General features: G+C 41.0%; 1 protein-coding gene across 6 annotated transcripts in view; it reads left to right on the forward strand.

Annotated features, from left to right (window-relative positions):
- The window catches only part of NHSL1 (NHS like 1), a 182,623-nt gene that overhangs the window by 52,431 nt on the left and 102,760 nt on the right, over positions 1-27,432 (forward strand). For 2 of the 6 annotated variants that reach the window (XM_051792488.1, XM_051792489.1), the window contains exon 1: positions 20,842-22,758. The exons of the other annotated variants lie outside the window; for them this stretch is intronic. In XM_051792488.1, coding sequence (XP_051648448.1) covers positions 22,554-22,758 — 205 coding nt within the window. In that variant the 5' untranslated portion in view covers positions 20,842-22,553. Of the gene's footprint in view, positions 1-20,841; positions 22,759-27,432 lie in introns of those variants that run through there. 6 annotated transcript variants of the gene reach the window in all.

The following is a 27,432-nucleotide window of genomic DNA, read 5'->3' on the forward strand; positions in this document are numbered from 1 at the left end:
ACATCTCTTTAATTATTTGAGCTTTGCTTCACTGAAGTTTGGTAGTAATTGTAAAGTTAAAGCACAGGCACAGAGTCAGAGAAACAGACATGAAATCCTGGTCCCATGGAAATGGCAGACTTCCATTGTGGGTTTCCTCACAGAGCTTTTTAATAACCTATTCATCTGAGATAACTGCTGTTGTGTAGTTTTCTCTGTTTGTAAAGTGGAGAAAATAATACCACAAATCACAAGGTGGTCGTGGGGCTTCGTGTATTAATAATCTCTAATGGAGTGTTGATTGTTTTGGTTGAAGCGTGATGTGGGTGTGTAGACAGATTATTTAGTCTCTTGTAAATAATAAAGTTGTCTCTTCCTTACATACTAATTCACTAGTGGAAATGCAGCAGAAACAAATCTCCTTTATTAAACAAAGGCATATTTATGCAGGTACCAATTAATTCTTTAAAGGTATCTGTAGCTGGATGGCTATTTCAGACAAGGGCGTCTCCTCCTTGATGATCCTGATGGTGGTTTTCTTTGTGTTTTTTTCCACCTACTGCAGGAAATTAAAGAATTGTGGCCCTGCCTACATAGCGTGTGCACCTAGTAGTATATGCTGTGTTTCTTTGTGGAAAATACCACATTGTCATACGCAAACTATGCTGACTGTGTTGCATCAGATCTCTCCTGTCAGAGAAGATGAACAGAGATGCAGAGGCATAGCACTGGTTGTCCCACCAGTGGTGCACTGTTGGGAATTCGAGGCTCAGAGGCACATGTATAACCTGCTCCTTGCACAGTGCCTGGGCCAGGAGCTCTGCTGAGCTTAAAGAACAGTCATGGGCATTTGAGTGAGCCTGCAGAGGCTGGGCTTCAGTCAGGCTTCCTTCAACCTGTGGTGAGATGCCACCCCACCCTGTGTCTCACCACAGCCTTTCTCTGTGGCTTTGAAGATGGCAGTTTGAGGGAAGTCCTGATTGATTTTTGCTGTGGAGATCTGGGATTTAGTATGCAAGCTTTCAGATCCATAGGAATCATCAGCCAATCCTTGCATCCCTTTGATGACTTGCTGTGGCATTGTGGAGCAGTGCTGTGGTGAGACCAACATATTCTGCAATCCTGAAAGACACAAGAAGTGTTTTCAATGTTGTTTACTTAGCTTTAATGTACAGTCTATGAGCAAAGGCAAAATTAAATTAGACGTATGAGTGATGTAAAGATTTGTGGCGATGCTGAGTTATATCTAAAAGAAGACAGTAGGAATTGCAGCAAAATAATCATAGAATCATAGAATCATAGAATCATAGAATCGATTGGGTTGGAAAAGACCTCTGAGATCATCGAGTCCAACCCTTGGTCCAAATCCAGTCCATTTACTAGATCATGGCACTCAGTGCCACGTCCAATCTGCGTTTAAAAATCTCCAGGGATGGTGAATCCACCACCTCTCTGGGCAGCCCATTCCAATGCCTGATTTAATGTAAGTTGTAGGTTGGCAGCAGCCTAAGAAAACCCATCTGTGAACTGAATAGTGTCTCCTCCACCACTGTGGTCTCACTCTCCCTTCTCTGCTGACCCATTTCAGTAAGCAGACAGAAACAAAACCCATGGGATGACACAACAGAAAAAAAAAAGATTATTTTCTGTTGGGTAATGGGCTCAGGAGTGGAGGGCTGGGATGCTGGCAGACAGCAATTAGATCGGCTTAAGCTGTATGAAACTGGGGCCTCGGGGCTTCCTCCTGCTTCAGTTTTTAGCTCTAACTAGCTGATCTCTGCTCCAGCTGGGGTGAGGCTTGTGGAAGGAGCTGACTGGGCTGGGGCTGGGGAGGGGGTCAGTGCCAGTGCAGCTCCGGCGAGTGCAGCAGCTGGAGCTACATCTCTTCAGTTGGTCAGTCGTATTCTTCTGTTGATGGGCTTCATCGGAAAGTGAAAAACATTTGGGGCCTGTTGAGCAGGGGCCCTGAGCAAAACCTTGACACCAACGCCCGTTGTTGTGCTCTCCTTGCGCTGGTGTGCGTGAATTTGTGATCGCACAGAGAACCAGGCAGCGGTAGAGAGGATGAAAACTTGCCCACAAAAGGTTTGATCTGATTTATTTGGCTTTGCGGGGTTATTTTTCAGCCGGATCAGCTTCTCGGGCCGGTTGTCTCCCGGCGCAGCAGCGACCTGTGCCCGGCGCGGTGAGAGATGCGGGCAGGGGCAGCTGGGGCGGCGGCTGCTGAGGCAGTGCTGCCGCCAGACGTCGGATCGCAGCTTCGGTGCGTCCCGCGCTGCGCTAATACTCTGTTTAATTTGTCTTGGCTTCCCTAGAGAAAGTAATTTGTTATGAAAACCTAAGTGTAATAACGTTGCTTGACTAATCCCTCCCTCATTAACCATATGATGTGCCGTAAGGAACTGCGCGGTTCCATTTTTCCCCAAGAATGCTGGATTTCAGTAACCTGTGAGGCTATGCTAATGCTGCTTCTCTGTTATGTAGCCTGCACTGAAGCATTTGCTGAAATTGTAAAGAAATGTTCATGTCCAGTTAAATTTTCACCTTTGAATTTTAATAAGAATACTTAAAACATTTTAAGGTGTTTTGAAGATATCTTTATGGAACAAATCTTTATTATTTGTGCCACCATGTTTCACACAATGTAAGTTGCTTTAGAAAAGTGAACATCTCCCATTATTTTTCAAGCAAATGCTTTCATTTAGTTGTGGATAAATGGTTGATATATTATTTTTTAAAAAACATAGATGAAGCAGAAAAGAGGGAAGAAATACATAAACATGTAGAGTTGCTCTGTAGTTGCTTACTACAAATGCATGTATGCCTTAGACATCAGTAAGTGAAATGCCCTCCTTTTACTAGGTACTTGTTGTTATCTGTTCACTTTGATGCAGATGAGTCAAATTAGAGTTCAGTGGTAACTATATTCATTGGAAAAATTGAGCTATATTGGTCTTAATATTTCCCTTTATAATTAAGGGAAATACATGATCTTATTTGTGGTACTGGTTGCCTGCCCATACATCTAGTAATCATAATTGTCACACAGAATTAAAACAGAAGCACATTTTTTTTCTGATGCTACATGAATTTCATTGGAGCTTGGTAACAATTGCAATGAACATTCACTTTTGAAGAAGATTAAGTAAACAAACAAAAAATGAAAGGGTTGGTTAGCAGGCTGACAACTTGCTAGAGTTTCTGCTGACTTCTCTGAGCTTCCACTGTGATTGCCTTCCTTTGAAAACAGGACAAACGGGTTCAAATTTATCTGATTGTGGTGTCTAAATTGACCACTTTTCACTGTCACAGTACATGAATTTTGATTAAAGAGATGCTTTGAGCAAAGGTGGTGACAGATTTATGCTGTGCAAAGCTATACCTGGTGACCTGAGTGTCTAGGCCTGGCATTATTCTATATTTGGAAAGGAACAATTGAATATAGCAGAAGCAACTGAGGCTTTTTATTACAACTGTGCAGCTAAAGGCCACATTTTGTTTTATGATGGATGAAAGCTTTATACTTTTTTGTTTTGCTGTGTATAAAAGTTAGGTCAGAGTCCAAGTGCACAGATTCTAACCTAAGTATGTGTCATTTTGAGGGCACAGTATGTTTTAAGTCAAGCGTAAATAACAACAGAGAATGCTGCTGAGTAAACTTAATTCACTGAATGCTTGGAAGAACCACTTAACAAAGAGAATAAAAAAAAAAGGCAAAGACTTTCAACTCCTAGCTTAAAAGCAATACTAGTGAAGTGAACCTTTACCTGGAAGACTTCAAAATTCAGATGTATAATAAAGTTAAGTGTGTCAGTGTCCTCACACTGCCTCACTCCAGATGGAGGGGATTTATAAATTGAAATATAACTAAGAACATTTTTTTAAAATGGGATTTAATATTTTATGTGTTCTAGGAGCAGCATCTCTTTTTGGATGACCTTTTTGTTAGCTTTGTATTTAGGACTTTACGTATTGGGTAGACTAGTCTACAATATATAAAACAAATGGAAAGTGTATATTTTTGTGTATTTGTATAAATACATATAAGCAGATATCTGATGGGAGTAATTTCCTGAAGAGAGAAGATGCTAACTGAATGCACTCCATTCTTGCACATTGATTTTTTTTTCTGTGTGCTTGTATGTGTTTTATAGAATAGCAAAAGCCTTAATGAAGTCATATGGCTATTGATAGCTTTCATATAACTTTAAAGTGTTAAAGAACTTATTATCAATTATAGGAACGGTGAGCTGCCAATAGTATTTTCTTTCTTAAGAAAGAAAACAGTTAAAAGCAGTTTAAGAAGCAGTTAAAACAGTTTCATTTATATTAGTAAAAATGTGCAGTTGTGAGTTCCTTAACTGCTGCCAGTAACTATTCCACTTAATATTTTTGTTTGGAGTAAATATGAGTTTTGGGGTTTACTTTGGGGTCTCAGAATGAAATATTTCTCCTCTCAGTTCTTCTGCCAGGAGATTTTCAGGTACTAGATTGTAGATTTTAGCTGGCTTAGGTCACCTTACATGCAAAGGCTATTTTAAAACAGGAAATTGCTACATTTGGGAATTTTTAAAATTTGTATTCCTTTCAGGACTAGTACAACACTCATGGGAGTTCTGATGGATATGTGGGTTACATGCTGCATGCACGGGTAAAGAAAATTATTGTGCAATTTGTCCAGGTACTGTATGCATTTGCTACCTTGGTAACACTGATATCAGTGCAGGTAGGGGTGAGAAGAGATGACAGAGATGGAAGGAAGGCAGTACAGCTGCAGTGACTCAGTCAGGGAATGTGACTTTGCCTGTGCTGCCCAGAGCTCTGCCCTGGCTGGAGGGGCAGCCAAGTTGGCCATCGTGTGGGGAGGTTGGCCTCTGCGACACTAGGAGACGCACTTGCTTCCCACCAAGAGTCCACAAGCAGATCCTGTGTTTCTACTACAGTCTGTCCAAATTTAAAAATTCTGGAGTTTCTCAAGCCCATTATTTGGTAAGAGGACAGACTATTTTCTACATGCAGTGTGTAAGGCCAATATTACACAGTCCAAGAGTATTACAAGAAAGTGTTGGTATGTGTAAAAAAACCCTAAAACATATGATTGAGTTTATATGAATGCCTTTATGTGAAAAGTTGTTTTTAAAAATGAGTTCATATTGCATCAAATCCAGGTTTAAATAACAAAGTCCAAGATTCTCCAGTTACTGATGAGTTTTGTACATGGTGCTATTGTAATTTTTGGAAGAGAAGCAGGAGTGACTTCATTTGAATGGGGTATGGCTTTTTTCCACTGTCTCCTGGAACTGGTCTGAGAGAGAAACACATGTTCTCCGTATCCTTCCCCAAAACTATTGAGAGTCTGCATTTACAAGGCTCTCATTAAAATGTGCTAGTCTTTCTCAAATAAGTAAAAATGAGAAATGAATTGCCAAGTTTATAAAACTGTATGATCTGCTCAACACTTTCTTTCTCTTTAGCACAGTAAATTAAAAAAAAAAACGCCGTCTGGTTGACAGTTTCTAGGAATATTCCAGGCCATAGTACCAGAAATCTGTTCATATTATTTACATTAACTTCTCCCAAAAGGGGAGAAATATGCAGCACAGTGCTGTGCTAACATAGCCATGCTTTCTACTACTTCTGCAGGTCACAGCAGTAATTCTTCTTCTTAAGCTCCCTGTAGAAAATTTGTTGATACCATGAGTGATCGTCTTCAGGAGAAGTAATAAATGAGAGGGAACAGCGGTGGGAGGATAGAGGAAATGGTAAGGGGATGCTGGTTTCAAGAAACAACTGGCAGGTGGTAAAATGAAGACTTGTTTGGAAGAATTTTTGAACCAGTGGCAGGGAGGCTGGTGCAAGTGAAGTTTCTGAGGGGTGGCAGGTTGAAGCATGAAGGTTGATGGACAGAGCGCAGTTGGCTTAGAGAAGTTGATAACATGTTTGGCCTCTGATGTTTTTTCTCAAGCATGTTGTTCCCTCCTTGCTGTATCAAGTGGGCTCGAGGCACATCAGCCTCAGGGGCAGTAGGTGTCTGAGAATTTCAGCTTTGGTTGCAATGGCTCTCTGTTGGAGAGCAGATTTTATCTCCACAAGAAACTTGGTTTTTAGTATTGTGTTCCTTTGCATGGACTCACATGCTTTTTCTGGAGGCCAGCCATGTTCAGGGAGCAGGCTGCTGGCTGCACTGGTGCATGAGGAGGAAGAGATTCTGACAGAATCTCTTATCACTTCAGGTCCATTTCTAGGCAAGGGCCTGTTGGCAGCTGCGGCAGGGAAATGAAACTGCAGCATCTTCCTGACAAGGACCGCTTGCATGTGTCTTGCCCTGTAAATGTGTCTCTTGGTTTCTGAGGGCAGAGACAGGGCCATACTGCTGAGAATTTAGCAAACGGAATATAATAAAAACCAGGCTGAAATGACATCATTCTTTTCTGTTTCATAAGCACGCGCTGCATGTGTGGACAGTGCACAGATGTTTCGCTTTGATAACTTGCTGTGTAAGTTTATGGCCTTGTAATGTCCATAATTAAAGAACCTGGTTTTACTTCAAACTGCATTAAATTCCTAGAAGCATGTATCAAACTTTAAATTTTTAGGATGTTTTAATCAAAATTTGACTACTTTAGTGGTTAGTACTTTAAGTATTTTATTACTATTCCTCCTCAATTTTTCAGTTGCTAATTGTTTCCAGACACTTTTCACTATGATGACCTCTGCTGATGTTTTAATTTTCTTTATTTAATTTTTTTCTTTCTTTCTATTTTCCTTTTTTTCAAGTGCAATGTGTAGGGACGTGTTTTGATTTCATCTTCTTGAGCAGTAAACTTTGAACACATGATGTTTCTTGCCATCAGGTTTTTCCTGCCACTGGTGTCTGATACCACCAAAAAAAAAAAAAAAAAGGAAGAAATCTGGAGAGTCTACTCTATTGTGTCTAAGAGCAGGATTGACATACGCTGCCTGAAACTGCTGATTGCTAGAGAACAGCTTTGCTAGATGAACATAACACATTCCATAGATTTCTCCTTTTATGGTCTCAGTTACATATATTTATTTTTTATTTTTAGTTTCAGTGTAGTTTAGTGAATGTATTTTGCTTTTAAATAGACATTCAACATGTGTGTCTGCTTTAACAAAGGGCCAGCAAGCCATATATCAGATCAAAACATCATTTTTCAGTTTGACTATATAATCCTACTAAATGGAGTATATTTTTCCTTGTATGTCTTTTCTCTTGTTTGCCAAAGTTCCTGTTCATTAATATTATCCCCAAGTTTCCTGAGAACCTCCTAATCAAATGACCAGGACCCTATTTTGGTCTTTTGTGCTGATGATTCAGAAGTGCCATAAATCGAGAAGAGGAACTTAAGCAGTAACATAAATATAGTGGAGATCGTAGCAGTTCTGCTTCAGATGTGGATTGATGCTAGCACATAGCTTGTGTTTCTTTACACATTAGTGTTTCAGAGCAGTAAAAGGGATTAATAAAATGGAAGAAATTTTTCATTTTATATCACATAATGGCTGTCCTGAGTTCTCAAAAAAAACCCAACAACAACAACAACAAAAAACCCCCAACAAACAAAAAAACCCTCCAACCCAAACCAGCAAAACCAACAAAAAAATCCCCTAACAAAACCAACCCACATCCAAATGCCCCATACGAGTAAAATCTTTGAAGGCAATGAAGCTTTAGGTCAGATGCCTTTTGTGGGTGAGGGAAATATTTCCCTCTTCCATCCCCAAATTATGGCATCTTTCCTGTTGGCAGGGGATCATCTTCATCCTTGTGATGGAAACGTCAGCTCTTGTTCTGCTGATTATCTTCTTTTTTCTTTCAAATCCCTATTAGTAAGCTCCTATGTTGTCCAGCACACTCATCATTGTCTTCCTATGCATGGCAGAAGCATGTGATGTTTTTTGTAAATGTTCTAGACTATTATTTAGTCCTAGTTCTAAAGCATTATTTGGTTTCAAGGTATTATGGTTCGTTTCGAGTAACTGGCTCTTCTGCATTACTTACCTCTTGCCAGCTGTCTGTTCATTTAATCATATCAGAAAAGTAATCTGGGTTACACCTCTTTTTTTCAAGGTAAATCTATCAATTCATGGCTTAGTTTATTAAATTTCAGTTAAAAATATTTTTACTATGATTTATCTAGTCAGTCATTAGTGCTTCTTAAAATACTGACTAATTTTCTCTAAGAAAGGACAAAAGAAAAGATCAGTCTATAGCAGATATAGGTCACTTGAGTAAATTCGTAGGCATGTTTCATCTTTAAATACAAAGTATGAAATGTTGATTTGGTCTCTTGCCTTTTCTGAGAATAAAGCAGCTTCTTCTGGAAGTCGATCTGTGAACTCAGTAGTAAGCTGTCTCTTAGAAGAAAATATGGGAATATAAACAAGAACTTTTTCAATAGGAACTTGTAGTTTACTCTTTCACATCATACAATATAAAAATAATTGGTAAGCTCATTTATTGGTGAACTGCCTTCAGTAGGTGTCAGTGATTCAATTCTCAGTCTCGTGTTTTTGTCCTAAATTCACCGCTGATGCAGGAAAAATGAAACAGGAGAGGCGTAAAATAGATGAAATATAAATCTTGTGACAGTAATTGATAGCTAGGTGGAGGCATCCATCCTGAGCTGCCAGCTCCCCTTTATACACACCCAGCTTTGTGCAATTGAGAAAGAGACTTATTTTACACAGAGGTAATTAAGAAGGGAAGGGAGGTGGACTTGCTAGTGGCGATCCCACTCTGGTCATCTCAGATGTTGCTTACTTTGTGCTTAAAAAATGAACTATGAAGTTGCTCTTTTCACAATGAAAGCTTTTAAAAGTTTGGGGGTTTTTTTTAAGTTTGAATAAAATCCAAGTGTAGTCGATGATAGTTGTTAAGAGTTGGGATCAGATTTTCAGTAAACTCTTAAAATAGGCATTGTAGGATAAGAATTTTAAGTTTAATAATTACTTTTTGAGTAAAATAATTTTAGTCACTTGTGCTTACATACAGCTGTGTGTTCTTTGGGAATGAGGGTGTGTTATTGGTTTGTACTGGCTAAAGCCTTTACATATAGAAAGCTTTCTTACTTTTCATAGACCTACTGCTTCAGTTCTTGCTTCTCTTCTAACCCTTGGGATCTTGCAGTATTTTTGTTAGTATTCTTGTTTTAGCTACTTGGAGGTGAGCAATTACTTAGCAAACTGCTGTCACTACTAAGGGTGTGCATCCAATTATCCAATATTGAAAAGCCTGTATTTTTCTTGCTTCCACCCTCATGGGGCATTAGCTTGACAGGGTGACATTAAAATTATTGTATGTAAGCATTCAGCACCCTCCCCAGAAAAGCATTCCTTATCGTGCTCTAGCTGCATTCCTCCAGTCTAACTCTTTCCATTACAGAGAATTTGGCTAAGATCTTTCCACGTGTAAAAGTGTGCTTAACCGAAGCACTCAGGATCTCGAGCTTACTCCAAAGAATAATAAAATATGAAAACAAAAAGGATTTTCGATAGCTCTTGGAGTTTGGACTTTTATGACGTTTAGGTTGTGTGAATGTCTGCATCCCTCAAGTTAAGTTTAGAAATTTGCACTTTTCTTTGAAGATAAAAGATGAGACTCTTGCCCAGATATGTGACTCCCAAGAACTGGGATGTGGGAAAAGTGGTACAAATATGATTCACCCTGAATTTTGCAGAAATCGGCAGTGCTTTGCAAGGTGTGAGGGAATGGGTGCACATGCATGGTGTTTCCACCCACGCCTTGTATGCAGAGTGGCAGTGTGACTGCTCTGTGCTGTCTTGCCTTCCTTGACTTAGTTTTCCTCTTGCACTGTCCTGGGAAGCTGTGTATGGAGAGGGAGTGTATTGGAGAAAATGTTTCGTGAGGTTAAAGATATTTTCCCATGTGTCAGTGTGTGGCTCTGACTAACAGTGTCCATGACTGAAGAAGAAAGCAGTCATTACAGAGAAGCTGTGGGATGAGAAGAGAAGGTAGAAAGGAGGCCAACCTCCCTGCAAGGAGACGGCAGACCCAGTTTTACAGGCAGAACCTGTAGGACAACTGCAGATGAACCTCTGCTGAAGACATGCAAAGGCAACAGCCCTCTCTAAGCTTAAAACTAGGTGGTAGTGCCTAAAGGATGAGTGTCTACCCAGTGGACCTGCTGCTGAAGGCAGGGAGGGTATCTCAGGATGCATCTCAAGCTGTTTTTCTGAGAAGGGGTGTGTGCATGTTACATGTTTTGGTTGAGGGGTGAGCTTCTGTCTGCACTTCAGCTGCAAGGCAGTGACATCTCCTTTCTATCAGGGCTGGAATGCCAGGGATTCCTGTCCTATCCTCCACTCACATGAATGACTTGTCATTGTGTTTTTTCCTCTCTGTGCTTGCTGCTCTAGCACAGAAATGTGTTTTTTGCCCTTGTACTGGCTTTCTACAGTATGGTCTGAAGCTGAGTTTCCATTAAAAAAAAAAAAAAAAAAAAAACAAAAAAAAACAAACTGTTGTAAGCCAAGCCAGCAGCAGGCAACAGCATTGTCAAGGAGGCCTAGAGTTAAAAATTTGTACGGGAAACAAGTTTCCTTGGAATTAACGTGGAAATACATTTCCACTTAATTTCAACAGGCTAACAAATTGTAATGTCTATAGTTGGCTGACAATGTAGAAATAACCCATAAACCAAAAGAAAAGTTTACTTCGGAAGACAGCTCTCAAATTATTTACCTTGGCTTCATCCTCTCCTGAGCTGGGGAGAACATAACTGTTTCCCTCTCTTGATCCCTGCCTTGGCTGATTGCTGAGATGCTTCTGGATACAATTCTTAGAACTTCCAACATAGCGAAACTGATTGCCAAACCCAAAAAAAAGAAAGTCTGCATCCAGTGATGACCTTCCTGTGATCCTGGATGTCATATTCTTTTTCTGCTGTCTCAATGAATTTTCCACACATTTTTATGAAGTGTGTTGAGTCTATTTTGGTGTTATAATTCACATGAATGTTCTGAGTGCTCTCTTTGCCCAGCCCTGACCTCACCCTGCTATGGAGATTTTTTTATGTTTTCCCATGTTGAAAACTGCCAAAGACTTCAGGCATCATTTTCCCACACACAGTGAAAATAAAACACTTATAAAAAAGCACCCAAAAAGCACCCCTACAAACAGATTTTTCCCCAAAAGAAGAGTTCTGTTTGGAAATCCAAGTTGGTTGGTTGTTTTGTTTTACTTTGAAGTACAAGTTGAATAGAGATCCAGAAAAGCAGTCTGCTTGGACCTTCTTCTCCTTATCAAACCCCTGAATTGTCCACCAGAGAACTGGACATTTTGCAGAAACCCTGGGCAGTTGTAGCCTTGGGGGTACAGCTGCTTAACCTGCCGCACCCTGATTTGGAAGAAATTCCCATTCCTTCAATGCTTGTGTCCACTCCTTCTCCTTCAGGTTACAGTCTCCTCGGCTGTGCTGACACAGCTGGTTTGGGGCCATAAGTTGGCTCGCTGCAGTGATTTAGATGAAATCCTAGCATTTCTGGAAGGCTGGGGTTGCAATATCACTCTGTCCAGGGCAGCGCCCAAAGCAGCTGTGCTTGCACAGGATGAGCCCTGCTGCAGTGCACCCAGAGGGCAGGGAACAACAGGAGCTTTCTTTTCTGGCTTTACTTGACAGTTAAAGAAAAGGGACTTTGTATTGCCCTCACCTGAGAGTAGATCCCATTGACTACCTGGGAGGGTCAGCTGCAAGCACTGGTAGATGTCATAAGGGTTTTCTGAGATGCGAGCAGTGAACCTCTAGAGCAGCCCAGAATTTTGGAGCCATAAAGGAACTGCACATTGTCTGTTTGGTTTCTATGTAAGTGTCTAAAAAGTGGCACACTTTTTTTCCTTTAATTTTCTTTTTTAAAGGCAAGCCATACAGGATACTAACTTGGCAATCAAAATGTCTTTTAAGATGGCCCATTCATTGCTGAAGGATGCTGGCAGGTACCATATATTTTGGCCAATATGCAATATTATTTATTTATTTTACCCCAAGTGATCTTAGAGCTGTCAGTCTGTTGGTCAATCTGTCAATTTTGCTGGTCCTAAACTAAACAGAATAACTCAGGATCCTGTAACCAGAGCAGCCCTTCATAAATGAAGGTCAATTGGGTGCAGTGCTGTAACAACAGCCTGTAGGAACAGCCTTAGACCAAGGCATCTTTTGTTAAGCAGAGGAATATTAACTACACTGGAAGTTCCTGAAAGTGGGTGGTTTCTACTGCCAAGCTCAGTAACGCTTTGTCATAATGAAAAAACAATACTGTCTGCAAGTAGGGTTTGAAAGCGTCTCCTCACATCTGTTTGTCTAAGCTTGGGAAAAGGTGCCATTGGATGAGAGTCGCAAATCCTGCTGTGACTGTGTTTGTACTTGAAGGAAGAGCTTTAAATGCCAGTGAAAGCCCAGGCAGGCATCTTTTATGAAGCTAGTTTTAATTTATTTTTAGACTTGATTAATAGTTACTGCAATATTTGCCTTGCACATTTTTTAAAGAAATGCTTAAAAAAACTCGTTTAATATGTGATCCCTTCTGTGTAATTGTGCTGTCATACAATGTCTTTGGTGAGAATGAACTAGCACAATTTTACCCAGAATTGTTTGGAAGACACCAGCGTGGAAAGCAGAGATGACTCACAGTGCCTTGGAGGAAGAAGAGCTAGCAGTTAACCACAGAACATGGTATTCTCTCTGTGCCAAAGATGGTTGAGAAAGCCAGCATATTTTCCACTTTGTTATTTCAGGGGAAAAAAAATACTGCAGAGAAATATTGGCTCTTGAAGCAATCTTGATAATCTTGTCAACTTGATGAGTTTAGAACAGGTAGCATGGGAGGCATGTGAATCAAAAGAAGGTGGTAGTTCCCATCTAGAAACTATTGTTATTTTTACTTGATGAATAAATACATATAGAATATTCTCCTTATTTTTAGTGGACTCCTCTGAGTAAATGAACTTGGTTGCATAACAAGAATGTGATATGTGATAAAGCATATGATCAGATGATAAGTATTTCTGCATAAATTTATTTTCTGTGTCTGTATTCTTATTTCTTTAGTAGTATCTACATGGCATCTGTTTCTACTGCAGGCAGTTTGCCAGATGCCTGTAAATAAGGAATATCTATTGCAAGTGAAATAATAAGTATCTCTTCTCGGTTGTTTTCTTTTTGCATTTAGCGCAGTAGTGTTCTTGTTGGTGAAGGTGGCTCAACTTTACAGACAGAATTAGGTGAAAAACACAGCAGTTAAGTCTTTGTTTTGACTTTCTTACAATAAAAATCTATCTTTTAAATTGTATGTTGACTATATTCTTTTGGGGATGTGTTTCATTTAAATTAGCTTGACATTTCTTTTTATATCTAGTGGCCCTTACTTTCTCTTACACAGAAAATACAGTAAGAAAGGAGTTAGCTTCCATTTTGAGTCCTACTTCTTTTCCTTACCCACTACCTTCTGAAAGATGCAAAGACGTATTATTGCTATTGTGGCTCACTGACCAGGGCCTGTTCTCGTGTAGATCTGCTGCTCCATTTCTTTGTATGTAAAGGTGCAAGCTTGGGGATCAAACTTGAGCCATGTTCTTTGTTTCTGCCAAGGAGAAGGTGAAAGGCCTCATGAAATACTGGATTTCGCATGTGGGCTGCCGCTTGTGCCAATTACTGTACTTTATTTAGTAAAAAGAAGAAAAAACAATGGCATAGGTAGGAGCAATATTTTGGCATTGGCCACAGGAGAAGTCATACTGAAGGATGCATCAGGATTGTTACTTGGTTTCCAAGCATCTGATAAGGAAGGCACTGAAGAACCTCTGTGACAAGGAGTTTGGAGTTGCTTTCAGGTTTGCAGGGTATTGCAAGCCTATTGTCTTGTGGACAGAAAAAAGCCCTAGGTAAAGACTAAGCCTGTGGTTTAGTCCACTGGTTAACAGTGAAATGTCTAGATGAGTTGATTTAACAATGACTATCAAGGTGTGAATCTTATTTGCCCTGATGAAACCACCTGAAACAGTGATTGGTAGTTGGCATTGGCTGTGAGAAGGTCTGCTTTCTAAACTGTTTCCTGCTAGGTGAAGTTGATTTGGGGTGTTAGTATTGTGGGAGACATCCACTGGGCTCTCAACAGATTAGTATCTGATGAACAAACATTTTTTTACACCTGTAATTTCAATAATAAGTGATTTCTCTTTCACTTTCTACTCCTCCCATCCTATATTTCAGTGAGTGGTATGCCATAAGGTGAGCTTTCTTTAGATATGTAAACAAGATGATGTGGTGCAAATTACAGAAGATTGCAAAACCTTGATTTAGTTTTCTCTCTGCTGTGAGCAAAGAGGAGAGATTTAAGAATTGACATTCGGGGTTTTTACTTCGACTAAGCAACTGTTCTGTTGAGGCTGATTATTTCACATGCCAGTGGTTGAGAGGCAGCATCAGATTATTCCTGCTGCTAGCATGAATGTCCTTATTTATCCTATCTTCTCTTCTACTGAGGATAATTTGGGCTTTAGTTTTTCCTCCTGTCCTCACCTCGTTTTGGCAGCTGATGAATAGGAACACTTTCTGTGTCTCAAATGTTTTACATAAGGTCTGCTGGGGGGACCACAGGCTCTACGGGAGTGATCCTGCATGATATTCTTTTGTATTATCGGGTCTTTTCCCACCTAGAAACTGCTATTGGTAGGGGAAAATATTAAAGTGTTTCAGGGTTGCAGAAAAAGAAACAAGAAAAATTCAAGGTTGATTCCAGGCCTTTATATGGCAGAAGGGGAAATTGCAGGGGGGGAGAAAATGTTTTTTGTTGGTCACAGTTGGTGCTCCTGCTGAATACGTGCTGAATACATATGGAGTGAGCACATGTGCAGGCACTCCATACAGAGAGAACACATACTTAGGCCATATGTTCATTATTTTATAAGTTTTGTTTTCTCTTGCATTTTCATCCAGCTTTTAACGGGGCTATTTTAATTGGGATTAAATATAACTGTGTAGGACAGTAACTAAGGTACAAATTCAGTGTTTTTCCTTCTCACCCTCTGTATGTCAGCAACATTCCTTGTGCTCATTCTCCACCAAGAAATTAGTTTCTTTTAACCTAGAGCCTGTTGTGAGGAAGAGAGGAGATTGCAGCATTCCTCCAGGCGTGGTGGGGCTGGGTTTCATTTACAAATTTTGTCCAGAGTTGCAACACACTCCTCTGTACTTAGCATGTGCCAGGCTAAGCTAGCATGCAAATTTAAAAATAAACTGAAAAAGCTCTACTGCAGTCCTATACCTGTGCACAGAATGCTGTCTTCTGAAGTTCACTATTTATGCATGGTTTACAGAAACGGCACATATTAATTTCGTTCTTAGAAGAGACTTACATACAATGTCAATAATTTTGCTGGTTTGGCTGTGAAGTAATTTTGAAATGTGTTTTAAAGATACAGGACTCAAGATAAAAAGATGTGCACATACACCATTTGTATCTATACGAAGAAATAGTTTCCTGTGGTTTGTGTGTCAAACAGTAAGACCTGGTTATAACACTCATATGAACAGTGTTTTCAGTGTTTGAATGGTTAGGTGTGCCCAAGTGTCTCACAGGGTTCTAAAGTTCCTTTTTAGCATTTTATTGTTGCAAATACCTAGTAAGATTTATTAATTTGCATATTTTGTATGTCAAAGAGTATGTAAATAAAAACAGAAAAAAAGAAAACAAAACAAACACCTTTTATATTCATGGACCTAGTAAATAAAATGAAGAATAAAGATTTCTGAGATTGCTGATGATTCTTCTCTGCTGCTGCTTTAGCTACTGTCTCCTTTCTTGTTCTTTGTGGTTCTGTTATCTACAAAAACATTTAGATTAGTGTGTTAATTAGTTTACATTAACCAGCAGAGGGCTTCCACCTCAAAGCAAACAGCCTTATCCCTTCTTCAGTTTCCTGGGTATCCTCTTAATCGGAGAAGTGGGAAATAGACATTTATTTGGTTGTCTTAGGGTACTTTCCTGCTGGCAGAATGATCCTCAATTACATCTTAATAGATTCTTTAATACAGTTTGGTTTTAGCTGACTTCCAGTTACTTTTAATACAGCTGTCAGCATTTCCACAGTAAACTTGGATGATCCAGTAGAAGTTTCTCGTGCTTCACCAAAATCTAATTTCTTAAAATTATTTTTAAGTTTCTAAATGTAACAGATATGTTGCAAAGTTTCTGTGCATATTCAGGTATTAAAAGTGTTTTGAGCCCCTTCTTAGTATGGAGAGAGCATATGCATCTCTCCAGGTTTTCTCCCAGACTCTCTAAGTGACTTCTTGTGTTGATCAGATCTGTTGTTGATTATTTCTTCTGCTGGTACAGTGAACAGATGAGGGAAAAAACCTTACCATCTTTTCTTCAGGCAGAAAACTTCTCTGTGCTCAAAAATTCCATACTTAGTTAATCTTCCCAGCCTATCAGCACTTGGGATGTCTTGGCTAACAGCTGTGAGCCAAGTACTTCCCTGGCCAAGCCTCAGCTTTGGAGGGGAGGTGACCCTATGGTTAGGAGATTTTAAAAAAGAGACTTTGTGTTACGAAAGCAAGAGCACCCCAACTCAGGAGAACTTGTGTAGGAATCCTGGCCGGTGACTACAGTCAGTGGGAGCTTTTAGCAGAGCTGTCTTAATTAGTGAGTTGTCACACCCCAATCAAACCCTACTAAAATAGTTAATTACATTTCAAGCAGAGATACTAACAGCTTCCTATAAGCGACCTGCTGAAAGCTAAATCACAACGGTGTGTCACCGTGACTGTGTCTCAGCTGCCACCCCAGGCTGTCCCCGGCCCCCCTCGGGCGATGGGAACCAGCCGGCTGGATCCCTGCTGCCACCTGCCGGCACGCGCTGCCCGCCTCCCGCACCGGCAGCTCCGCGCTGACATTCCTGCGGCTCCTGTCGTGGCGGTGCTGGTCAGGAGGGCTGCCTGGGAAATATTCAGGGATTTCCGTACGGCCCGAAGTCACCTGAGCCCTGTCACTTGTTACGTTAGATTGTACGACGGCATCAGACCTTACGTCAACACCTGCGTGCTGGGTGAGCAGAAGTTATTTTACCAGTGTATATATAAGCTGCTTCACTTGGAAAATAGTTATTGGCTGCCATGAGGAAAAACTCATCTGTGTGTAGGCAAGGCTGAAACTTAATGGAGTTCAAGCCCTTTCCTCCTGTACTCCTCAGAATATCATAGAATCATTTAAATTGGGAAGGACCTCAAAGATCATGGAGTCCCACCATTAAACAACCACTGTCAAGTTCACCACTAAACCATGTCCCCAAGTGTCACATCTTCAGGTCCTTTAAATACCTTCAGGATATCCATCATACTCCTACCCAGCAGAACTCAGTACTTGAAACTGCTCCTACCATCAGTGATTGCTCAACTCCTTGTATACTTGGAAGGAAATTTCCTCTGAAATTTGGGGTTTACATCAGTTTTGGAATTATGCTGATGAAGAAAATCAAAAGCTTGTGACTGTATTTGTACCCAGTTGAAGCAGGTAAGTGTCTTATGCACAGTTAACTTACCTGCTTTTTTGGCATCAAAGTATTTCAGAGAAAACCACTATTTTTATCTAGGCAGTTCTGATGGTTCTGCCCCTCTTGCAAATACCTTTTTTGCTAACAACCAAATTGTACAGGCACCTTGTTTGTGTTCCTTGTTTGATTCCTCTCTCATAGTAAGAGTGGTCATTATCCCTATGTGCAGCTGGTGTTGAGGGGAGAACCAGGTCCAGGTTTGCCTGGCACTTTGTGGAAACTGCCACTCTGGTTTTACAGAATTTCCTTACCAAAGTAAATGCAGCTATTAAATCAGAGAAAACATTGCCTTCCCTGATGCAGTGAATCCTTCCGGGATACAGAAGTTGAAAGAAGGGAGGGAGGCTGTGGTGCAAGGTACATCATATAGACCTGTCCAAAAACTGGTTTATCCTCTGCAGGATAAAAGATTGTCTGCAGTCTGATTCCCCCCACCCTTTTTTTTTTTTTCTTATGGACTTAATAAAGTTGGAAATGTGGATGGGATGCTTGAAGAAGTCCTATGGTGTACAACTCCCTCCTCTTTTAGGTGCTCATTTATGGTATGGTGTATTTTTGGAAAAAATAAGTTGGAGAAAAAAAACGAAAGGGTAAAACAGGTAGCAAAACAGAAATGTAATTTTCCTTTGTAATTAGGGCACTCAAGGGCTCTGTAAGGGTTGTGATAGAAACAGTTAATAGGCATTGCTTTTGTGTGAGACAGGGCCTACTTAAGTAGGTCGTAAGGCTGGTAGCCAGGAGACCTACTTTCTTTTCTTAGCTTTGCTGCTTATCCTTTCTGTGATCTTGGGCAAGTAACTTCATTTTTGATCCTTTTCTTTACTATTTTTTCCCCTCACAGGTCCATTCACACCGAGAGAGAGTTTCTCACTTATGTACTCTACACAAAAAGGGACACAGCCTTGACTGGAGGTTTGAGGCTCTGTTGTGATACCACAAAGTGGCTGCTTTGCTGTAAATAATTATGCAGGAATATGGATTCCTTTGTGGATTTCCTATGTGAGCATTTCATAGGGTACTTGTAAAACAACGGGCATGCTGTAGATAAAAACCTCCAATGGAAGACAGGTTGACAAGGTTTCAAAACTGACTGCAATTCCCATACATTTCTGCCTTGAAGATGATGAGCAGGGTTAGGGAGGTGACCATATGTAGCAGATGTGGTGGTGTTGGGGCAGTTTGTGGGATGGAGGCTTTCTTGGGGCTACTGGAGCTGTGTAGCAAAGGGTTGAGTCTGCAGGCATGGTGTTTTCAGTGAGCTTTTGACAATGCTTAATCCAAATGACTTTATGACTGGCTGGTGATGAGTTGTTACCACCTGAAGGAAAATACCCAGGAAGCCTGAGAGAGAGGTGTCCTCTCAGGTGTTGGAGCAGTTGCTGTCCCAGGAAGCTGTAATTATGAATCATCCATGTTACTGTCTCATTGAGTCATGAGAAATGATAGACTAGGAAATGCAGGAATCAAATTAACATGTGAATTCTGCCAAAAACCACAGCCCAACCAAAACCAGAGCACGTCTGCGGAGTTTTGGTGTTGGTTTTTGTCTTTTTGCTTTGTTGATTTTTTTACACTAAACCGAAACCTTTTCTGTGAAACTTTTTGTTGTTGTTGTTTTTGCTGGCCTTAGGGGAATGCAGTGGCTGTGAGCCATGTACGTGTGTTTGTTTAACAACTTTTAGAGAATTCTTTGACAATCAGGCTGTGATAGATGGTAAAAATCCTGATGGCATGTGAGGCTATGCATATTTGCTCTTGTTCACCTCTAAAAATAAGGAAAAAAAGGGAAGGCAGGAGGAACCAGTTTAGCTTTCTACTTCAAACCCTTTGTTTCTTATGCTGTGATTCCCTTATGGGTTTTTCACTGAGATGGGTTTGTATTAAGTGAAACAAAAATAATGCCTTAATCTTTACATATATAACCTCGAAAATATGAAGTCTACGTACCTGTATGATGTCTTCATAAGGGAGAAAATAGTCAGGTTGGAAAATTGGCTACGCTTATTAGAGGTGTACCTTTTTTTCTCTTAAATGGCTCTGTAGAGTGTTTTACATGATTAAATTTAATCCTCTAAAGTGTGTCAGATGCTAAAGTTTCCAACTCTGTGGCCTTGCACTTGGCTACTGATTAAGGCGTGGATTAACCTGCAGCAGTTGCTCAATATGTATTGTTTTTCAAATGGCAATTGCTGTTTTCTCTTGATCTTGGGTAATTTACTTTTGATGCACATGTACAACGATGTATACTGATATGAAGCTTATTGTCACCGACAAATAAAAAGTGTTATGTGGTAATGACAGTGTTGTGATCTATCATGATGAATCTTTTCTTGCAATCCAATGATACCAAACTCTGAGCAAAGCATTGCACTACTCTGTGTTCACAGTAACAGTGGAAATGTTATGGTCAATCACCCGCAGCAGTGTTTTCACCCTTGCATCACCAAGTTGTAACTTCGCACCATAATATAAAGGCAGAGGTTCAGATAGGTCAGGATAATTCCTAAAATTAAATTGCTCCCTAGACTCAGGGCAGCTCTCTGGGATTTACCCTGGCATTCTGAAAGGGTTTCCTTCTTGCTGCTTCCTCTAATCTTCTGATTCTAAGTAGTACAGTGAGATGACTGTGATCCTGCAGTTCCTACCAGGGTTTTTATACATCTGGCTCTGTATAATTTAGCCAGTAATAGCTGTGGGAGTTTACAGTTCTCTATACTTTTCATTTGGCAGTTCCAAATGTTTTCTCAAAAGAAATAAGTTGACTTGAAGCACGGTCTTTGATTATTTGATTTTTACATTAAATCCTGCCTATTTATACATGAACCGCCCCAAAATGGATATTCTAGTGTTTGAGTCTCTAGGGGTATGTCACTCCCCATTCTCTAAGTCTTCTTTTAAGCAAAAGGCCTAAAGAATAAAAACAAAACAAACACCCCAGCCCTACACAGGTCTCTTGTCTCATCAGGGATGGGCAGTGGTGTCTGTTAACAAAGACAAAAAACTCCAGACTAGAAGGACTTCACAACACAGCGAGAAAAGCAAATGTTAGCAGTGCGTGCTCCCATTTGTGCACCCCTGCAGTCCCCTCCACAACCCCACTACATCACCACTGACTTTGGGAAATGGTGGAAGACCCAGTATGTACATATGCATTACCTCGTCGGGCGAGGTCAATTTAAATGCAGCCTATTAAATTATTTACAGAAGACAGTTGGCCAACCCATTGTGCTGTGTTAGTGGGAGCCAAAGGTCACTTTGGTGTGCCTGGTTGATTCATAGGGTAATCTGATACAGTACTTAGCTTTTTGCCTCCCAGTCAGTGGGTTAAACCTTATCCTCTTATTATGAGTCAGAGAACCATAAGTTTCAGCAAAAGCCAGAGCCTTTGTTTTTAATGGTTTTGAAGAGGCTGTGCAGCAGAATCCAGAGGGCTGCAATAGCATCTGCCAGGGGGTTGAGGTGGGTTCTGCCACAGTGTAAATCTGACTGACAGCTTGGGAGCTGGAACACTGTACCCTTGTTTTCTTAAGCTGCTTGTCCTTTTGCTAACATAATCTGCAGCAGTTCGGATGTTAAGACATTAATGTTTATTCTTCAGATAGGTGGCGTGTTTTTGTGTTTTGGATTTGTTTTTTTTTTCCTCTGGGTTCTTCACCACCAGCATCTGCTTGAGGATTCACTGAGCTGATTTTACTGGATGTCTCACACATTCAAGTCTATTATTTTGCTGCAGATAGAAACCTGTGGGCCGTTTTGTTAACTTACATCTTGGTGACAAGTTCTGCCAAAAACCATGGGTATTGGGGTGTCTTGGTATAGCCAATTTCCATCTGCTTTTGAATGCTCCTCTTGCCTCTCCCCCATGCCTGCTTATTCCCTCCTAGGAGCAGCGTTGGTTCTGGCATGCAGGGCAAGCACTGCAGCTTTCAGCAGTGCCTGACTTTTTAAAAACTTCACGCTGTGGAGTGCTTTTCCCAGCACGTAACACAGGGAAAAACGTAACACAGCTGGGAGTGAAACCTATTTTATGAGCTGCAGTGACCCTAGGGGGAGTCTGGTCACTAAATATCTGCTCATGCACAGGTTTGTTTATGTCCATGCACTTGCATTTAGTTTGTTTTTGAATGTGCCAGATACAGGGGCACTAATGTTTTCAGCACACTGTTCAGAGTGCTTGTGGTGTGGACAAGCTCCAGATTTTATTTTCCCTCTCTCCAAGTCCACAGAGGTGCACAAGTGCTTTCCTATTTCTGCATGCAGAGTTCAGAAGTTTGCACTGCCACTGAGCTGGATGAGGAAAGGAGGAGTTTTGCTTCGGTGGTTGTGCTTTTAGAAGAGCGAGCCTATCATGTTTCACTCTAATCCTAAGCGATAGCCACGCAGTCGGTTTTATTGTTAAGAGAGCCTTCCTGGAGCTCCTTCACCCAGCTTTTCACTAAGGCAGAGCAGGGCAGCCAGAATGAAGAGGCAGAAGTGTGGTTGGTCTATTGTCCCTCATGAGCTGTGCCATGCCAGGGAGTGATCTCTGCCTGCTCTTCCCTCCTCGTGGGCTGTTTTTGATGAGCCAGAAGAGAGGACTGAATTGCATGCAAGCTCCTGGGGAGCGATGCCAGGGCGAAGAGTGGAGCTACAGTTTTTGTTCTTGAGTGGAGAATGGGGAAAACGCATGCCTTAGTGCTATATTCTGCTCAGCCGTTACATGCTTCTCTGAGCTGCTGCAAGGTGCCACTTTCTGCTGCTTTTCTCCCCTTTGTTTTCTTTGGCAGCTCCCTAAGTGCTGTATCAAAACAGCTTCAGGGGAGCTGCGCTGGCACAGTGACCTACCTCCATACTGGTGCTGGTTTAAATGCAACAAGAAGAAACCTGGACTGAAGCTGGATTGAATTTGTTTAGCCTCCAACGAAAACCACTAAGAAAGGGGACAGGAACAATTTCAGAAAAGTCTGTTTGTAACCATCGCCAGTAGCTGATTTGAAAGAAAATGAAAAAGGAGTGTGTTTCGAGATCTTTCAAACTCAAACAAAACCCAGGCTCCCTCTCACGTGCTGTCAGCTGGATAAATTTCTCCTCCTTGTCAAGGCAGACAAAGAGATTGTTTCGCAGCGATGGTGAACTCTCCTCCATGTGCCTGCAGCAGGTAGATGAGGATGACGAGAACTGGATCTACAGGAGCCAGCAGAGAAAAGGTGACTCACTTTCTCTTTAACCTTTGCAATTGCTGCCGAAGTGTCAGCCCCTGCTCCATGCTTCTCTGTCCAGCTGCTCGAGTCCCACTGGAAGCTAGGAGCTGCAGGTGGGGTAGTAGGAGGAGTGCCTTCCTCGGCAGCACAAAAGCCGAGGAGCAGCATTGCCTTGCCCGTTTTTTTGGGGGGTGGGGTGGGTTTAAAACTGTGAAAGCTTATAGTAATCAATGGGGAAAGCCTTTAATTTCCCATCTGGCCAACATAAAGGTACTGCTTGTGTGGAGCATAGGTATTTTGTTTATGTTTCTTGTAGCCAATAGTCACCAGCAACAGAGCCTTTGGGCCGGTGCTGCAAGAATCTCTCCTCAAATTGTGGAACCAAAAGCCATTTAAGACTCTACTTCTAATAGACTGGGTGGCTTTTTGGATGACTGCCTCATGGTCCTGCTGGAAAATTTTAAGTGTATTTTCTTTTATGAGGGCAGATTGAGAAGTGGTCCCAGATGCAAAATAAAAGAGAAGATGAGATAGTGATGGGAATTGCTCCACAGAGAGAAGGAGGGATATCTAGGATATGAGATAGCTCTGAATGAACCCTTGAATACTCAAACCTGGAGTATATTTTATATTAGATTTTGAAAAAGTACTTTTATTTTTTGTGTTTTCTTTTCAAATGGAGTTTGTCAGGTATTTGTTCAAACATACCTCATATTTACCACAAATCAAAATAAATTTCAGAAGTTTGCTCTTCTGAGATGGTGAGCTACAGTTAGCAGTAGCTGGCTGGCAGGCAGTGGGTTGTGTGTGTGTGGTTAAAAATACTGAATAACGCCAGTGATTTGGTTGTAATTTCTCTAGTGCTTCCAGAGAACTAGTTTGTTAGTAGAAAGTGTAAGGCTGACTCAATTTTGCTGTAAGATCACTTTTGTAAGAGCAGACAGGCTCTCCAATGGCATTTGAACTTCAAAGGGCCTTTTATTTCTTTTCATTTCTGGGAGCAGTTAGTAGCTGTTTGACCAGAATTTCACTTCTGAGTCAGAATAGACTGTGGCTTTAGTAAATGGTTTGTATGCAGGAACACTAACACAGGATGTATATGCTTGGGCTTTGCTCCCAGCATACTAGGAGACAATTTTAATCTGTGCTTTGAAGGTTGTTTTTTAACCTCTTTCGCTGCTGAAAAACTTCTAAAAAGGGAGTTTGCATTTGCAACCAGTGTCTAATTTTTACTTCTGATTTTTGGTATCTTGATATTGTAGAGCAATGTCAGATACTCTTCTAACACCTGTGGGATCTTGCATGCTGTGGATCAGAAGAACCACCCAGCTCTGCTGGTGGATGCTACATAACTTCCATAAGGTTTCTTGTGCTGCCTTCCTTAGCCCGTGTTTAAGCCACGGGGCAGAGATGGGAAAGGCAGCTTTACTGATGGATTAATGGTGTATTAATTTTTCTGAGTGATTTACATAAAGAGCCCATTGTACAGGCTTGAGGGGGAGGGAAAAATTCCTCCTGTAATTGGTCAGCAAGCTATGAAAGCCTCCCTGCCTGCCTGTAGAGGAGATGACAATATGTAATTTTTGAAGGGAAGGTGAAGGGAGGTATAGATTATGCAGGGCTTATTTCCTCTTTGCAGGGCACAGTTTGACTCGGCCTGTAAAATCTGCCTGGATCATAAATCTGTACATTTCTGTCTGATCAGGATCCTTTGCCAAACTGGCAGGGATTGCCAGGGCTGAAGGGAGCACGGAGTTTCATATACTCAGGCAGGAGAAACTTGTTACGACTGCAAGTATTTTACCCTGGGCTGCGAGTCAGGCTTGCACCGTGTTGGAGCAGTTTGAGTATCTGTACCTGGCAGAGTTGTCATCTTGGGTTTGTGTTCAAAGGCAAAACGTGTGTGAAAAATGGCTTCTTGTGTTCTTGAATTAATTTGCTCCACTGGACTGTTGCATTACTGCTTGCCAACCTTTGTAAAACTAAGGGCTCAAAACTGTATTGTCTTTGGTGCTTGAATTAACCACTTCACTTAAATTAACACAAACTAGAAAGAAATGAGAGGCACAGTAGACTGAAAGGATGGCTAGTTTTATATAGAAAACCAAACTGTCTATTTTAAGCGAGATGAAATTTTAGTAGTTTTTCAGCTATCAGAATAGGTTTTCCTCAGATTCTTCCTCAGGTAAATTGTTAAAAAGGTAAGTGTGACAAATCACTGGCTGTCCTTCAACCCTCTCCTTTGCCTGTGTGTGTAAAGGCAGGAGTGTTAACAGAAGCTGGAAATGAAGGAATTGTTGTTGTTCTTTCTGAGCTGTTTCTCTTCCTGTCTTTTTAAACCTCTTATTCTTTTGCCACTTCATTGCTCTTCCAGGCTCATATTCCATTCCCACGAGGCTGCTCGGTGACAGGCACAAGGCAGCATGTGTTGCGTGGTATTTCACCAGCAAAGTGGCTAATCTGCCTTGGCTGCAAACGGGAGCTTGCACACAGTAGCAAGCAGAGAGATTGGTTGGATTTGTCAGTTTAAAATGAGCAAGAAAAACTGAAGTAAACAGTAACTACGAACCTGGGGCACACCCTGATGTCCTGCGTGTGTGGAAGTCAGAGGCTGCTGCTGCGTTATTCATTTTTAAAATGTACACAGTAGCGCAAAGTGTTTTAGGAACTGGTAGCACCAATCATACTTCACATTTTATAAAGCTGTTAGTAAAAGAGATGGTGAAAGTTGACAGTAAAATAAAGGTTTGTTGTTTGAAACATTTCTTGCTCAGCCCTCTTCCTCCTCAGTCAGTTGAAGGCCCTTTGAAATGAGGGCAAACTGTAAGTCATGTTTCTCCTCTTTAATCAGAATTTTTAGTCCAGATTTGTAACTTTTTTGAGTAAGAGGTATTTTAAGACTGAAGCTCAGAGCAATTTTTTCCTTTAAAAAACACATTATTGAAAAAAGGCTGAGAGAGGTATTCTTTGAAACCGAAGCAAAGGCTCTTGTGTGTGTAGTAAAGGGTTTCTGAGGTGTGGAAGACTGTGACTGTCGTTCGTGTGCACCTGTGCAGCTTACCACGAGTATGACATAGCAAGTTAACTTTGAATAAAGATAACACATGAGTTAGTTCATGGCACAGGTCTCATGATATTTACTTTGATTTTGCAGAAAAGGAAATGAGTCACATTGCAGCATCAGAACTTCTTACTAAGTTTTGCTGACTTTTTTTTTTTCCTTTCATCTTTGCTATTGGTTTTGGGTGTTGGAAAAGGAGAGCTTGTGCCCACAGCTCTAGGCAGTGTTGCCTGTGTTGCCTTCATGGCTGGTGTTGGTGATCTCTCCGTTGTGCTGCTAGGGATGCAGAGAAAGATGTTTCTCTGGAACAGTTAAATACACCTGAGCTGGTGACCTTATTTCTCCTGTTATTTCCCTCCAACAGTGATCTTCTGGCCAGGTATGGGGGAAGCACAACTAGCAGTCAGGTCTGGCCACAAGTGGCAATGCATCAGAAGTGTTACCCAACAGGGAGGTTATCCCTCCTTTCCCCTCAGCTCCTGTCCCTGCTTATTGCTCTGATTTTTTACCCACTCCCTCCATTTCACTTGGTTGCTTTCCAACCTTTCTGCAGCATGAGGAAGTTAAAAGCTTTGTCTGCATTTTACTGCAGGCTATACTAACCTGGAAAATTTATCTGGAGTCATTAGTCAGAGAAACCTTGTTTCTCGGGTAACTGCTGTGTTTTAATGACCGATCCAACCCTGTTCAGAAGGTGGGAGCCACTGGCTTTCTGCTGTCTGCTGGGCAAGTCTCAGTCCTTAATATCGAAGTGTGTGGAATGCTCATTTTTTTCCTTGCCAAACCAGTCTAAATGTGAAACTTTGTTTTAATACTAAAAGTCCTTTAAATTCATAAGTAACTATTTGTGGGCTCTGCCTTCGTGTCCTTGTGGTGTGTCTGATGGAGTTAACCCTGACGTCCGGATCACAACTCTGACCAAAAACTGTCAGTTAATTTCCTAACCACCCACAGCTTATCATAGTCTGAGAACGTCACACTTACCAAGGAGTTACATTTCCATAAAATGAACAATAACTGAACTTCTGTCACAGTAGCAGTATTGGCAATCCCTTATTATGCCAGTAAAAGATGATGTTCTTTTGCTATGCCCATACTACCTGTGGTTGGTTTGAACATGTACCCCATAAGTCTAATACTATCAGATGGGTTTTTCTTCACATTCCAGAGACAGATTTGGGACTCAAGACCTTTGTTTTTTTGTAATTCTGAGGTGTTTGTATTTTCAGCGCTTCCTGTAGAAACTCAGGATAGGGATGGGTAACTCTGATGTTATCTAACTGCAGTGTCAGAGCATCATCTCAGTCTTTAGTCTAAATAATTTTTAAATTCTGTTTTTTTAAGTCCTGAATACAGTTTACGAGGAAGTTTCAGGAACAGAGCAGTAATGTCTTTTTCAGTAATGAGAGGTAAGAGTACCAAGAACTACTAAGTCCTCATAAGGAAGATTACTGAATCCAGACTTCTTGTTGCTATTCTAATGTAAAATCATTTCATAGGGCTTTTTTTTCTGTATTTTTTTGCACAAGATCTTGTGTTCATGGGGGGAAAAGTCATGTCAGTTACTACACAGATAGAGGCCCATAAACCCAAAGGGAGCTGTTAGCATTTGTAGAAGC

The sequence above is a fragment of the Manacus candei genome, unplaced genomic scaffold, assembly GCF_025592945.1.
Source record: "Manacus candei isolate 608988 ecotype Guabito, Panama unplaced genomic scaffold, ASM2559294v1 h1tg000034l, whole genome shotgun sequence".
In the NCBI taxonomy this organism is placed as follows: Eukaryota; Metazoa; Chordata; class Aves; order Passeriformes; family Pipridae; genus Manacus; species Manacus candei.